Genomic DNA, 14,724 nt, shown 5'->3' with positions numbered 1-14,724 from the left:
CCTTTTGATTAGACCAGAACCTCAACTTCAAGTGTTGCTGTACTCCCAACACTCGACACAATGACTCTCTATTACAGCCTTGTATGTCCGACCAATTCGTTTCCAGCATTTCCCTTACTGTGCTGTCCAGCTTCTCAACCGAGGATCGCGGCAGCCTAGTTCCTGAGACTGCCCGCACAGTCCAAGATGTCAACAACACGTTGTCAGATACATTTTCGATGCGATTACATGCTAATATCTTGCCTTACAGGTTTTCCTCCTTCTGGTGTTCGAGATGGCGGTCTTCCTCGCCCTCGTAATCCCTCTGCCGCACACCATCAAGCGGAAGCTCTTTGCCTTCGTCTCGGAGAGCCCGATTATCGCTAAGCTACAATACGGATTGAAGGTACAAAGTTGCACCGAACCATTCCATCCAATATCGGACTGCTAACCGCGTCTTAGATTACATTCATCTTCATCCTTATCTTGTTCATTGACAGTGTCAACCGCGTGTACCGCGTGCAGCAGGAGCTGTCGGCTTTCACCAAGGATGGTCCCGCTGTCGGGTATGTAACCAAGTTCTCCGATTTTATGCCGCAGTCTAATCAAAAAGTGCTTACAGAGCTGCCCATCTCGGTACCGACCGCATGGAGGTCCAGGCCCGTAAATTCTACTCGCAACGCAACATGTACCTTTGCGGTTTCACCCTCTTCCTCTCCTTGATCCTCAACCGCACCTACACCATGATTCTCGAGGTCCTCCGCCTTGAGGACCGTGTCAGACTCCTCGAGGGCGACAAGAAAGCTGGCGGTAAGGACTCCGCCCGTATCGCCGAGGCTGGGTCACTCGGCGAGATCGGCCGCCTGAAGGAGATCATCGAGGCCAAGGACCGCGACATCGCCACCCTCAAGAAGCAGTGCGAGGGTCTGACCCGCGAATACCACAGCCTGGGCGACAAGGTCTCCACCTCGAAGGGCGATGAGAACGAGAAGAAGGACCTGTAAAGTGCTCCAAGTTGTGGGCCTACTCGGGTTATCTGCATGGTTTTGAACCCTGGCAGGCCCAGAATATCGTCCCTCAGCTTTGAAACGCTGCGGTCTGTGCCCGCCTCACGTTTGCTTTGATTGAGGGCCTCGTCCCTTACAATTGGAACCTCCTGGCAACAAATAACTCACGTTCTGGATTGAAAACTGTTCATTACTACCCTTTCGGTGTATGGTCTGTGCTGCCAATGCAGTAGAAAGGGCGTTTCTAAGATTTCGAGGTCCATAGTGTTAACTCTGCAGGACTTATCATATTCAATTAAATCTATTAACTATTTGCTTTTACCCTGTGCAACTTAATGACCCCCGCTATCAATTGCATGGCATGGAGACCAACACGATCCAATTCAATGGAAAAATAAGCGTCATTTCTAAAAATCATAAGGTATTCATGAATATACATATATGGCTCGGCTCGGCTTCAACAGCATATGCCATTTAAACCAGGAACGTCCAGAAACTAGGATAAACCAGCTCCTCCTCGAAAATCCGGCGAACCTGCGCAAGCACAAATCGCTCCACCTTGCCAACATTCTTCAAGACCTGCTTACCATCCTCCTTGCGACCGATTTCACTTTCTACCCGAATCTCTTGCAGCAAGCCACCCTGCCTCTTCTGATCCTTCTCTTTTTGGTCAACCCCAGACCGAGGTCGCCCGTCGTCACTGGGATTCTGGCTTCCCTGCGACTGTTCTGAGCCGAGAAGAGCATCAGCATCCTCCGCAGACAGGAAGCAGAAATGAACACGCTTGCGGATATATGCCACGACGGCAACACCGTCAAACGTGATGCCCGTGACGTTCAACTTCAACGGTAGTCCTACGAAGCTAGGCATCGGGTAGTCGAGCAGAATCTCTGCGGTAAGGGACATGCGCACGTCGCCAGCATACTTGGCATGGCAAAGAATTTGGAAGTCCTCTGGGCGGCGCTCGCGCATGCGCGGAGGTATGGGAAAAGAACGGTCCCCGGAGGCTGGATCATCGGGATTCTCTATAGACAGCTGCGGTGCATCGGCGGGATCGCTGCTGTTAGGATTTGACCCGCCACTGCCTGCAGGACCGTGTGAAGGATGCGAAGGGAGGGTATTTGCGGTTGAGGGTCGGGATGCGGAATTGTTGGTGTCAAGATCTGCTTCTGCAAGACGTGACGCTGTGATAGGACGGGGTGCATGTGGCCGGTGTCCAGGGCCCATCCCTGAGTCTGACCAGCCACTTGCAAATGAGGTACCACCCGCCACCGCTGCAAGGGGGGTCTGGGTACCTGACAGTCCACCCAGGGACCTCATATGGTACCCGAGTGTTGAAGTACCGCCCGGGATTCCAGGCGTACCAGCGCGGGGTAAGAAATGCGGATTGAGGTGGTCACCAAGAGGAGAACGAAGTGCAGACGGCTGGAACCCTTCACCAGGATAAGGATGGTGACTGAAATTGTGAGGGCTATGCGCAGCATTCATAGCCAATTCGTCCTCGTACGGAGATTCGTGAAGCTCGGGCCATTGCTCGGACATGAGCTCTTCGGAGGTAACAGAGGTATCGGCATCGTCATCGTCTTCTTCGTAGAAATCGGAGAATGGTTCACAGAAGTCTTTGATCTCGAGGTCTGGGCCAATGGTTCCGAAGTCAAAGGAGTGGACCTGGACCGAGCGAATAAAGCGTGGTAGGGTTACCTGCTGGAACTTGTCGTGCACGAATGACCGAATCCGCTCTGCCAGGGCTTCCCCATCCGGGCCAGAGGTGGCGGCTGCCCAGTCGACTTCGATTGACATCACATGTGCACTGCACTAGCTGATGTTTGTAGAGGGGAGAAGTTGGAGGCGAGGATGCCTGCGATAAGACCACGTGATGGGAATGATGACATCCTTATCGGTCGATGCGAACCATGGATGATCGCAACTCTAAAGGCAAGTAAGTTATCACTCGCAGTTCTACATCGTCAAGTCAACAAGACGCTCCTGCTTTAGTTTTTCAGTATGGCGTTTAGGCTGCACTCCGCGGCCGGATTTCCCATTTTTGGATCCCGCCGAAGCTATTGTTTAGTCTCAACTCTAGCGTCCAATGCAATGCCACAACGAATATTTGGGATCGTTTATTGAGATACCAGTGTTTTGTGTTTATAGAGTTTCACAATCTCTTGTTTATGAATTTGTCGGTCAGATACAACACCATGAGATTGAACCGCCCTCGCTTAAGGAAAGAGCTGTTTATTTGAAATCGCCAAGAAACAGGCTTCGATAGGATCTGCGCGCCGTGTGGAGTGAACTCCTGCCTAGCGGCCTGACCAAAAGATCTTGAAATCCTTCCACAAGTCTCAGTATATTGTGGCTGACCAGGCAAAGTGCTGGTATAAACACGGTCATTCGTCTTTCTGAGGCATGGACCACTCAACAGACGGATGGCGTGAACCATAGATCCAGGAATCGTCAGAACGACTCACTACCTTGGGTACCCCTTGATCCAAAGTCCAGATCAGCTGATACAGCCCATATGCGGGTCTAATGCAGCCGATGAGGTGCCTGCGCGCGGCTGGTAGCCTATCATCGACCCTAGGGACCACAATCGCGTCTATCTAGCTGGCCATTATGTTTCACTGGGCTTAACTGGCTGTCAACGCCCCGAACCCCGAGCACGTTCACCAATGACTAGTCTTCTCCTTTGCCGGCCTTTCCTTTTGTGATTTGTGACTCAACAGGGATTTGGGTGCATCACCATCGTGGTATAAGGGAAGACAGAGAGCCTCGTGCTCTTTCCCCTTTGATGGTGACTAATCTGTGCGAGGTCTCAATTCAGTCATATTGTACGCTATTCACACCACAGGTGTATGCAAATATACCAAACGTAGCCAACACAGTTCTCGCCATTGCATGTACTGGTACGTACGTCCGACTTCGATCGACAGTCACATCAACACCCCACTGGACTTCCAGAATGCCTTATAACCGAACTCGACTTCGGGAAAGCCACCAAGTGAAACCTGCCTTGTAGCCGCCGGCTCCAGGTAAGATTTCCCGTTCTCCGGATTAGCTCATGTTCTTGCAGAGATTTTCTCCCTCCTTACGATAAACTTTCTTTGCTCGAGTGTCGGTCCCATGAACATGTGGTTTGCAGAAGACCTCCTTCTAGATTAAACCTCTTGAAGTAGGGTGGTTTCTATCGTGTTAGCCGAAGAACCGAATCCCATTTGTTGGATTGAACAAGCCCAGTAAACCTTCCGACAAAGGAATGTCTGCACATTATGTAGGAACCATGTACATATGAGAGTGGCAATATTAGACAAGTGTGGCATGATAGCAATAGCAAAGTGGGTTATCTCCCACATAACGATGTGTTAATTGTTAAAAACATAATATCGCGCCTTGTTCGCACGGGAAGTTACTAAACAAAGATGGGCTCAAATTCGAAAATCAAAGCCAAATACAAGACCGCCCAGAACCCGGAATGCCCGATGATGCAAGGTAATGAGAAAATGTGACTCAGAATAGAAGAGTGTAACAATGCAGCAGGAAGACCCTTAACAGAGCGGGGCAGTCAAGAACGAGAACATACGCGAGCGCATGGCAATCAAACTCGTGGTGAATAGCCACCTAACGTTGGGGTAATCTGTTCGGTGCCTGTGGTCTCCCATTAGCTAAACCCTATACAAGCGAGGTGATCTAGACCAAGTGAAGGCCGCTAACATTCGAGGTTAACTTATGTATGCTGGGAGCACTTAAAGCCAGGTCGGTGACGGTCCTGCTCTTTCACACCAGGACAAGTGGGTGTGCCTTTCTTAGCACAAGGAACGACGCCACCTTCCTGCTTTTTACAACCGCAGTCGTAGTGGAAGATGTAGATGGAGCACATTTTGAAATTTGAGAGGACGAAGGACACCGAGGACAAAGATTGTAGACTGAGTTTAGATAGATCGTGATCTCGGATTGATCAATGTGATAGAAAACAAGAAAGGACCAGCGACCACCTTTATAACAGTCTGTGACTCCATCAAGAGAAGCACGATAGCTGCGCCGCTCACTATATGGTAGGCACCACCACTAGAAGATCAGGTCCTCCCACCTGTTGCCTAAGCGCTGTAACTCATTAGGATTTACTCACCCAGATACGCTATATGCACGAAACACCTCTGTGATCACCTTTCGCGCAGTCAAATAAAGGGCAACTGAGGGCACGACCAAAGGTAGACATGCGCCATTGTGAGTACATTAGCATTTACCAACAGAAGACAGTGTTGGCCGCAGGGGGATCATTAGAGGGTAGCGACATCTCCGGGGAGACATGCCGATGAACTGGGTTCGACGCCATGAGCAGGGGTTGGCCAGGGTGAGCACTTGATCGATCCCGAAATTCAGTAGCTGCAACAGGTCTTTGACATCATAATCAGGCACCCCAGGCAATCAAGGGGCTCATCCTATGCACCATATGAGCACCAACAATAGCCCCGCTTCGAATGGGTCCTCTTAGGGCCTGCGCCGCGGCATTTAGAGACAGGGCGTGACTCTTGCAATTCACAGTAATTCCGTAGTAGAATGCGTCATCTCGCAGGCGGCGTAGGAGGTTGAGATATAGCTGAGTCCTGGAGGACTGTTTTGACATTCTAAAAACTGAATATGTCAGTACTGAATAGAATTAGGAACACCCCGTTCGGCCTCAGAGTCAAACAAAAATTGGCTTCCATCTAAAAGTCAGAACCAATAAGTGGCGTTCGCATCACCACAGGATGAGACTGTGTTTGATTGAATAACTCGGGAACCAACACCGCTTCAACAGGCCCAATCCTCGCATCGAGGCTCTACAGCCTAATATGGAAAGACACGTTTTTGTCGACATACGTCTCGATTCGAGTTTGTAGACGAATAAGGCTCACAATCATGGCGCAGTTGGTGATAGTCGCAAGTAGTAAACCAGAAAATGCGTTGTGATGAGGCTTTCCCTTTTTTCTAGCCAAAAGGTTAAGCGATCAGGAAAGCAGGTTGAGACATAAGCCAAGAAAAAACCCCTTGAACTGGTATAGTGTCAGCGATATTAGCTGTATGTGATAGCCGGCGGTTTTGTCCGATTTAGCGCGATCATGCGTCTGCGGGGCCCAGGGCGAGGGAATTCAACGAGGGCCTATCAAATTGTTCTAGGGCGGAAATGACTGGTGAAAAGGAAGCTCTTCAATTGCACAGTAGCGCTCTAGGGTAAGGCTTCTTGCTTTGCTCAGCCCAGGAGATCAACTCCGTGCGAGTAGACGCCCGAGGCTACGGGCGGCAAGGCGTAAAACACTGGTCGAGACCGGTCGCTGAGCACTGAGCAGAGTAGTTTGGCGCTGTTGGAATGTACAAATGACAAATGACAAATGGAAATGGAATCGAAGAATTGAAGAAGTATACACGGCCGCATATGTGGTGCGACACGTGATGGTTCCAGAGAATGCGATTCTTTAAATTCAACATCAAAGCTCTCCATGTCCGATCCTCGACTACTATTCGGGTAATTTCACGTTCTCGCGATTCCGGGGTACCTCCTCATGATGTCATCCCCGTGTCTTTTCCTCCAAACAGCAGTCTATTCCGCCGGTTGCTGGAAAGCCGGAGTGATTGTATACCCCATAAGTTATAACCGATGTCCCTAGCGTCCACACACCTGCTGGAACGATTGGCCCCGAAACACAGACGAAACAAACCGGAAGTCGTCTACCGGTGTGTACCCGAAACGATTATTCACGCCTGTGAAAGCCCTTTCTTGGCCCCTCATCCTGGCCGCTGATCTTCCGAGGTTGGCTCTCGGCTGGCAACGGGCAGAGCATTATTGCGCATTTACCAATTACGCTTATCTTGCCAAGTCCAAAAACATTCTGAGGAATGACTGTCAGCTGCCCAGACCGACTTGTGCAACCAAAATACCAGAGCCAAGAAAGCCGAATGGGTCGAAGCATTTCGAGAGAAAGGGTGATATTCCAATAGCGGTGTCTTGGCTGCACCCCCTTTTTCGGCCAAGACATGTGAAGTTCATGTTTGGGCTTCTCCTTTATGCCTTTATGGGCGATAATCGCGGGGAGTGGCTTGTCTGCATGACCGGTCCACTTCACCCCAGTCCTAGATATGATGCACTAGATCGGCATGATTCGGGCACATCATCGATATCATGCCCCTCATTCCCAAGGTCCCTCTTGGCTTATTTTGAGGATAACTATATAAGTGAGGTCCAATCTCCCTCTTTCTGACCCGTTCCAACACACTCTGCCTTAAGTTTACCTTCTACAAAAGATCCCGTCTTCAACCGCTCTACTCCACATACAGCTTTCACATACAAAAACCTCAAAAATGTACACCTACACTCCCACCCACCGTTTCCTGGTCCTCTCTGCTACTGAGTCTGGCCCATACGACCCCAGCAACAAGTTCCTGGTACTGTCCCCCACCGAGTCTGGCCCTGACCCTCGCGTCTGGGAGGACCAGCCTCGGGTTGAGACCAGTTCAACCGAGCAGAGCCCTAATGTGACTCCCAACCGTGCTCGTACCAACAGCTCTCTTTCAACTTCCTCCTCATCCTCTCTCAATGACCTTGTTGCCACCCTTCCCAACGGGTTCCTCTACCTCGGTCATGGCAAGAAGCACTAGGCGATATCTCAACGACTCGCCTACTCGCTTCGGTCTTCCTTCCTCATCCATAATTTACGATATACCATTATCACAGCGACCGATGCATCATTGAGCCCATTTGTTTTTCGTTTTTCATTTTGTTTGTGCTTCAGTCAAAGCAGTGACTTGCACTCGGGATTTGCGGGACCACCTAAATTGGGAAACAGGTCCGGAAAAGCAGGGGTGTTTTATGGCGCTTATTATTCCCAATCTGTTTTATTCGTTCTACAGATCGTCGCCCTTTCACTGCAAGCTTACATAGGCCCATGGGCAAGCTAGCGGTCAATGAACGAGATTTTTGATATAAATAATTTCCAATCCACTCAATCCACTAAATCCACTCGATCCATTCCTGCCACATACTGTACATTGCATAGCCCACCTGATCAACGGCGGACATCCGGACGCAAGGGATGTCCCTGAATGCTTGGCGGAGCTTGCCAAGCTGATGATTGCCCGCCAAGCCTTGTGCAATCTGATACTCCCGCCTTGGCCGGAGGGGGGCAGGGATTGACCGCGGATCATGTTCCACGCAGGCAGCAGTGCCCTTGTGCGCATAATCAGCACTACTTTTGGGGTGCCCACCCTGCCAAGGCCCCCCTGTTACGAATCTTGCTTATCAGTCAAGTTTGTTTTCTTTTTCGCAATGCACGTTGATTTCTCCATGAATCAGATTGGTTCAGGTTTGGGGTTACATGTCATCTTCTTGGCCTGGTAATGGTGCCAGGCCACTTGTTCGCTGTTCGGTGAAGCCGTTTCCTACCCCTCTATGGGTCTCGCCCATCCCTCTCCGCACGTTTCTTCGGTGAAGATCTGGGGCGATGATGTGCGCTGTCTCTCCTTACTCTATCTATCGTTTCGGTGTCTTCTAAACCAATAGGATTTGCCAGTCACGACACGCCAGATAACAAACAATGTCTCGGGTAAAAGGAGGAATTTGCCAAGTCGGTCATTGAATTTCCGAGTTGGCTTCGACGATGGCTTGGACTAGCACTAAGGTTCTCACCGGTCGATTGGAAACTTGACGAGTTAGATCTGCAATAGATCCGTGCTATGTTGCGTGTCGAAAGCCTCGTGGCACCACAGTACAACTGTGCAGTGCTATTTTAAGCCCGGACACGAAGTATTTCTTGTTCCACATCTCTGTTAGCACAATATTACCCGATCATAATACTGTACACAGTCCAAGACTGCTGCTTCAAGAAAAGGGATAGGTATTGAGTTTGAAGCCTTGGCAGTTTTAAGATATAGCCCGACATTCCATCCCTTTGGCAAGCCATCAGCCTCATCTTTTGCCTTTTAGATTCGTCTAGAACTATTCAGCTTATCACAGCCTTGTCCACGTAAGCAAGGATGCTAGACAGGTATGGAGTATACACCGAGTCAAACCGCGCCTTACTGCTCGATTTTTGCCGGTCACAAAAATCCAGCAGATCCAGCGCGCCTTTAGGTTTCTGAGCTGCCTGTTTACTGAAAGTAAATGCTATTTCAAACAACTAAGTTCCATCGTTCAATAATATGCTTCAAATCTTGTCTTTGCTGGCTTTGACTGTCTTTTTCCCTCATGTTTCGTGACTTAGGAGACACGGTATACTATCCCAAAGCCGGAGACTTTATCGAAGTCACCGACATGCAGCAGATGATAACCCACAACCCCGAAGGCGCTCGGATCCCTAGAGATAAGCCCCATTATCGATGTGCATTCGCTGTCTGGTCTGAATACCGTCCTTGGATAGTGGTGCATGTTTACTTTGACGGAACTCATACTGACATGCTCAAGTATGATGACTCCGAAGTCCGAAGCGCTGTTCTCTCACTAAAGCCGAAATAATGTTAATCTCCCTGTTCGGTTTATGTCTTCAACGACCAGGTGTTCCTCCGCTGTTCCATAGCTAGCCAATGGCTATTGATAATGCTGAGCATGACAATAAAGCAATGTAAAAGGGAATGAAGGACAAATAAATACATAGCTACGATCATAAATCAGTTTCTCCTAACTGTTATCAAGTTGAAGAAGGTAGAAGCTGGTTAGTAACATCAAGAACTGCGTTAAAAGGAGCAATTGACACATCGCGAATTCTTATTGAGCCAATACATAGCTTATTGGACCACAGACACAAAAATTCCAATGAAATCTTTCGAAAAAGGAAGTCACTACGAATTGATGTCGTAAAAAAAATCTACTCAAGTGTTTCCGTCAGGGAAGAATGTGTCTCCATGCGACCTTCAACATCGTCTACCATTCGGAATTCCAGATGGGTTGTAGCTCGGCGAAAAGGCCTTTCACCTTCCCTCGCTTCCCCCTGCTCACAGTTCATTCTAGTGTGCATATTATCTTTTTGTTCTCAGTTGACATCGCATGGGAACTTTGACCACGTACCAACGTATTGGCCAAGTAAACACCACTGTACACAGGTCGTGATCAAAAGAGCAACTGCGGCATAACAAAAGCCAATGACGGTAGGGTCCGGGATCCCATTCAAGCTAAACGAACTGGCTGCACCTGCAGGCAGGAAGAAAGCAATTACGTATGTGAAAGGAGTGATACTCTCTGCTTTCTTGAGGGACTTCTTGGACCTGCACTCGTGCTGGTTGCTTTTGACGTTGCACCCCGCGCCCCCCAATTAATCATCCCAATGTTTCTCTGTAGATAAGAGTGAGAAATGACATAACTTTACAGTATTGTCAATTACAGGCCCTGTGTCGGGTTCCGAGTAAGCACCTTGACTGTCACTTCGGTGCTGGGGTGGAAGGATGGAAAGTGACAGAGCCTATCGTGAAACACACTAGTCTATATTAGATTTAGTCATAAATCTCCCGTTTGCCAAGAATAGACGCCTGTTTTCATATAAAGTAAAATAATGTTACCATCTTTTATAGGAAACTGTCAGAAATGGGGATTGACTGTTTGCACTGTTTGCACTGTTTGCACTGTTGGCCAGATTAGTTTGAAACCCATAAATTCCAGAACTCAGGGGTAACCTTTAGCAACTGAGAAAGCTTCATATTTATCTGAGGGTCCCATAAGGTCACCTGACCAGGTTTCTGTCAGTTATGAGCCCGAGATCGCTTCTTCAACCCATGTTAAGAACGTATAAAACAGTGCAAACATTCAATCCTCGTTTCTTGACATCCCCCAGGTTTCGAGGCTTAGTGAAATCATCTGCTGGCATCTCGGCATTTGCATGAGAACGTTTACCCTGCCTGCGCCGACTCCTTACTTCATCCAGCGTCGAAGTTGCTACTAAGGTATAGATTATCGTCATCGTGATGGAGCGACAGAGTCTGCTGATCCGCTGTTATGGTGAGGCATTGGGTACCGGATATCACTGCCAAATCAGAGTTCACTTGATTGTCTAGATCACTTACAACATGAGTCGATCTGACCGTATTCATCTACTGTCTGTTGTCTTTATCTACATTTCCATGGTTTTGCAATAATGCCAGACCTTCGGTGACAGCAGTCGGTTGTAGCGCATGACATCATCTTGGAGCTTGGAGTCGTCACGGACCCCACCGATGGAGATGAACGGCGGGGATTCCATGATGCAGGGTCATAATCGTGACCTCGTTTAGCATTGCATAAAGGACAGGAGGCCTCGCAGGTCGATCAAGAGATTATCAGCGATTAGTCTGCATAGTGCATGACCATCACCAGAGCTCTCCATCGTATTTCTACCAGCCTCGCAGGACACGGAGGTGGTCCTAACAAAAATGTATTTATCCTTATCACCATCCTGAAATACAGCCATTGCCTATAGCCTGTCGTAGCAAATTCTTACTATTCCATGGTGTCTAACTATCTCTTAGTACTCCAAAAATGCCATTTGGTTCGCTCTCAGTATCCAACGCGGCCATTCCACAGTATGCTCCTCCGTATCCCGTGGATGGCAGCGACTATACAAGTGAAACTTTTCTCACTGTTACCTATCAAACATCGGTGCTATGTGTGCGCCATCTTGTGCCGGACATGTTAGAGCTCGAGGATGAGCCACAGGTATCAGTAATGATTCTGCAGCACAAAATGACCTCGTTCGGGCCATACAATGAGTACGTCCACTCGGTCAAGGTCAAATACCACGGAGACACGTTTGACTACTTTCTTTCCCTCATCGTAGACGACGATGCACCATTATCACATGGCCGCGAGCAATACGGCTTCCCCAAGAAGTTGGGGAACGTGGTGTTAGAGTTGAAAACTGGATCGACGGTCGTTCATGGCTACGTGGAGAGACCTGCAGGTCAAAAGATTGTTGAAGTTGGTTTCCAGCCTGAACAGAAAATCAAGGGCACGGTCGAGAGAACGATCCATGGGTTAAATTTGCGAGTCATCCCCTCGGTGGTTTCGGGTCAGAGTCCGTCCGTCAAGGAACTGGTGCCAGTCGACATCAGTATGGAGGCAACCGAGATCTGGCAAGGATCTGGTTCTGTCAGCTTCCCAGAGCCATCAAGGTTCGATCCGATGCATGAAATCAAAGTCCTTCGATACCAAACAGCGACTCTGTTGCGGAATGCATCCCTTGCAATGCCTCTGCCGACAAAAGTGTTCCAGCTATAATCATACTGTAGTTCATGCTCAAAAGGATGTGTGTCAACATTAAACTCTAAAGTTGTATAATTTACTCCCATTAATATAGGGACAAGAAAGGGCTTTAAACATTGCCCTAAGTTATCTTCTAGACTCCCCTAGCAGCTAGGGGTGCGCATAACGAGATAAGAGTGGATCCACGGATATGGTGGAACTAGATGAAGAGAATATGAGGGGCTCTTGACTTCACTGCCGTATTACTATGCCAATATCGCATCCCTGATACATAACCGCACTTCCGCTCACTGAGCGACAAAACTTCATTGCGTTTTCCAGTGGAAACCAAACACCAAACTGCTGCTGGCTTGTTGTCCCTGTCAACATTTAGAGAAAACCATTGATATTAGAGTTGGATGTGCAAACTGTATGCAATGTCGTCTCTCTTTTGCACCAGGCTCCTTGAATTCGTGGCGCTAATTGGTTCTATATTGGGTAGGGACCAAACCCTATGTTGCGAAACTGAAAATGTTAGTCATGAAAAATGGATCGGTAAAATGAAGCTAATATAATTAGTTTTAAATCAATATTCTTAATGTTTGCACCAAGCCTAGTGGAGGAAGTGAGCCACGAGTACTTATTCTTATTGAAAAAAGGACTACTGCATTAAACCGATTGAATATAAAATGGGCTTAATGTGGCATGCTCATGGAAAAACACCAACTGAGAACCCACACGGAGCTGGCGTCAAACTAGAAGATACTGTCTCACTTTCTAGATTCTTATTAACGGGGTCAAAAGACATCGACCGGCGGGCACATTGAAGTCTCCTTCGGAGATTAACTTAATGGCTAGTGATTACTACTTTTTGGCGCTTAACATTTTTGCAAGATAGAAATTCGCTACTTTCCGTGTTGAAAATTTACGATTCGTTTGCGAGGGTGATATTTGTCATGCATTTTGTTCTCGGTGGTTTAAAAGATGGCTATAAATGTTCTGAATAATTATAAAATACATTGTTTTAATGTTGGTCAAAATCAGGGCTCTCATAGATCGAACACTGTGCATCAGACCTTTGTTATTCTAGTGGTCAAATATGTTTCCGGGTATGATGAAGGGTTCTTTAGAACAGCCGATCAAAATTTATAAAACCGGTTGTACTTCGACACAACCGTCTATACTATTTCCGCAAGAGCTAGCGAATAGAAAGTGTCAGACCTGTAAGCCGCAAACTTTACGCTAACCAGCCCGTTCGTATCGCTGAAATTGTGGTAGAAAGATGTGAGAGAACAATCAATTTGACCTCCATATAGTAAATTACGCTTGCGGAATAAAAGAAGCCATAACTGCTAGTGAACAAAGAAGGGCATACGACCCAATTATGGAATCACATAATATCAATTTGATTATATTCACTGGTCGATCTGGTGCCAGGGGATATTTCCCGACGTAAAAAAAATTGCGGACTTGTCATAGGAAGAAACAAAGTTACAACTGTATTCCTTTAGCAAGATCTGCAGGTTAGCTCCGCGTAACAAGAGTTGTATAACTCAATCTTGGGTACTATCTGCGCCGTTGCCAACTTGCCGTCCGCTTCTTTAGTTGCAGCTGTATCAGGGGGACCTGGGCCTTGATGGTGTAGCGCACCACTGGCGAAAAAATGACATGTATTCCTGTTGCTGGTTCGATGATTTTCGTGCAGACCAACCAGAAAAGATATCTGGGATATGGCATATGACAGCATGGTGGTAGTATAATCCTCTAGGATTCTGCGACAATAGACTGAGCAGGTTGTGTCCATATGGTTTCTGAATTTTGGAGTTGCTAGTACTAGTAGTGGATTGCAACGGTTGCGTCGTTGCACTATCTTTCGTCAAACCTTCAATACTGCAAGGCCCCGATTCCTGACACATGCGACTTTGATGAAGATCATGGAAGTGCTTTACATTTCGCCATGAGCCAGACTATGGCTAAACATCTTCTCGACAACGGAGCCGATGTAAACGGACTATCTCAACACGGGACCTCAGATTTGCATATGGCTGTGAAAAATGGTCTGCTGGGTATGACGAAGCAACTATATAATTAATATCAGGATGTATTGGAACGGAGTGGTCCCCATTTCTACTCCATGTGACTCGTCGACTTTTCGAACCCGGCGATCCGGCCGCTTTCCGTGGGCTCAACCTGCCAATCAGAAGAGCGCCACATGCATAATCGGGATACTTGCTGCTGTTAATCACTATAAGGACAAGGCCCCTATAGTGATTGGTTTTTTGAAGACACAACTGCTGAGCAGCGTAGAGCCATCTTCTACGTATTGGGAGATGCGCCAGGAAGTCTCTTGGGACTACATAATAGGTGACTCAAAAAAGTGAGGTAAACTGCCCCTATTTAATGCACATCCTCTATACCAACATCGAATCAAAAAAGCGGAGGATGCAGCCTTGGTGTAAGCATTCAGCTTACCTCCCCCTCAAAGAAGACCCGCCGTTTATCGACCACATCTGCCTTAATATCATTAAAGCCGATGCAGGACTTACGAGCTGCGCCATCACCAAT

General features: G+C 47.9%; 4 protein-coding genes across 4 annotated transcripts; 3 read left to right on the top strand and 1 right to left on the bottom strand.

Moving 5' to 3' along the window:
• Nucleotides 1-60: 60 nt before the first annotated feature.
• Nucleotides 61-983, top strand: N7446_010427 (putative BAP31 domain protein; the record flags this gene model as incomplete). Its single annotated transcript, XM_058519170.1, has 4 exons — nucleotides 61-81; nucleotides 251-385; nucleotides 442-545; nucleotides 602-983. 4 exons carry the CDS (start codon nucleotides 61-63, stop codon nucleotides 981-983), a joined length of 642 nt encoding a protein of 213 aa, XP_058369958.1.
• Nucleotides 984-1,460: 477 nt separating this feature from the next.
• Nucleotides 1,461-2,786, bottom strand: mdm12 (ERMES complex subunit MDM12; the record flags this gene model as incomplete). Its single annotated transcript, XM_058519169.1, has 1 exon — nucleotides 1,461-2,786. One exon carries the CDS (start codon nucleotides 2,784-2,786, stop codon nucleotides 1,461-1,463), a length of 1,326 nt encoding a protein of 441 aa, XP_058369957.1.
• Nucleotides 2,787-7,319: 4,533 nt separating this feature from the next.
• On the top strand, nucleotides 7,320-7,616 carry N7446_010425 (uncharacterized protein; the record flags this gene model as incomplete). Its single annotated transcript, XM_058519168.1, has 1 exon — nucleotides 7,320-7,616. One exon carries the CDS (start codon nucleotides 7,320-7,322, stop codon nucleotides 7,614-7,616), a length of 297 nt encoding a protein of 98 aa, XP_058369956.1.
• A 3,841-nt stretch (nucleotides 7,617-11,457) lies between these two features.
• Nucleotides 11,458-12,195, top strand: N7446_010424 (acetoacetate decarboxylase family protein; the record flags this gene model as incomplete). The annotated part of the gene is made up of 1 exon (XM_058519167.1): nucleotides 11,458-12,195. The coding sequence occupies one exon, from the start codon at nucleotides 11,458-11,460 to the stop codon at nucleotides 12,193-12,195; it is 738 nt and encodes a 245-aa protein (XP_058369955.1).
• Between the last annotated feature and the right edge of the window lie 2,529 nt (nucleotides 12,196-14,724).

This window comes from Penicillium canescens (genome assembly GCF_028828765.1).
Source record: "Penicillium canescens strain IBT 15451 chromosome Unknown utg000006l_segment0_segment0, whole genome shotgun sequence".
Taxonomy (NCBI): Eukaryota; Fungi; Ascomycota; class Eurotiomycetes; order Eurotiales; family Aspergillaceae; genus Penicillium; species Penicillium canescens.
Note: the sequence above shows the minus strand (reverse complement) of the source record. Positions and strands in the feature narration are given on the sequence as shown.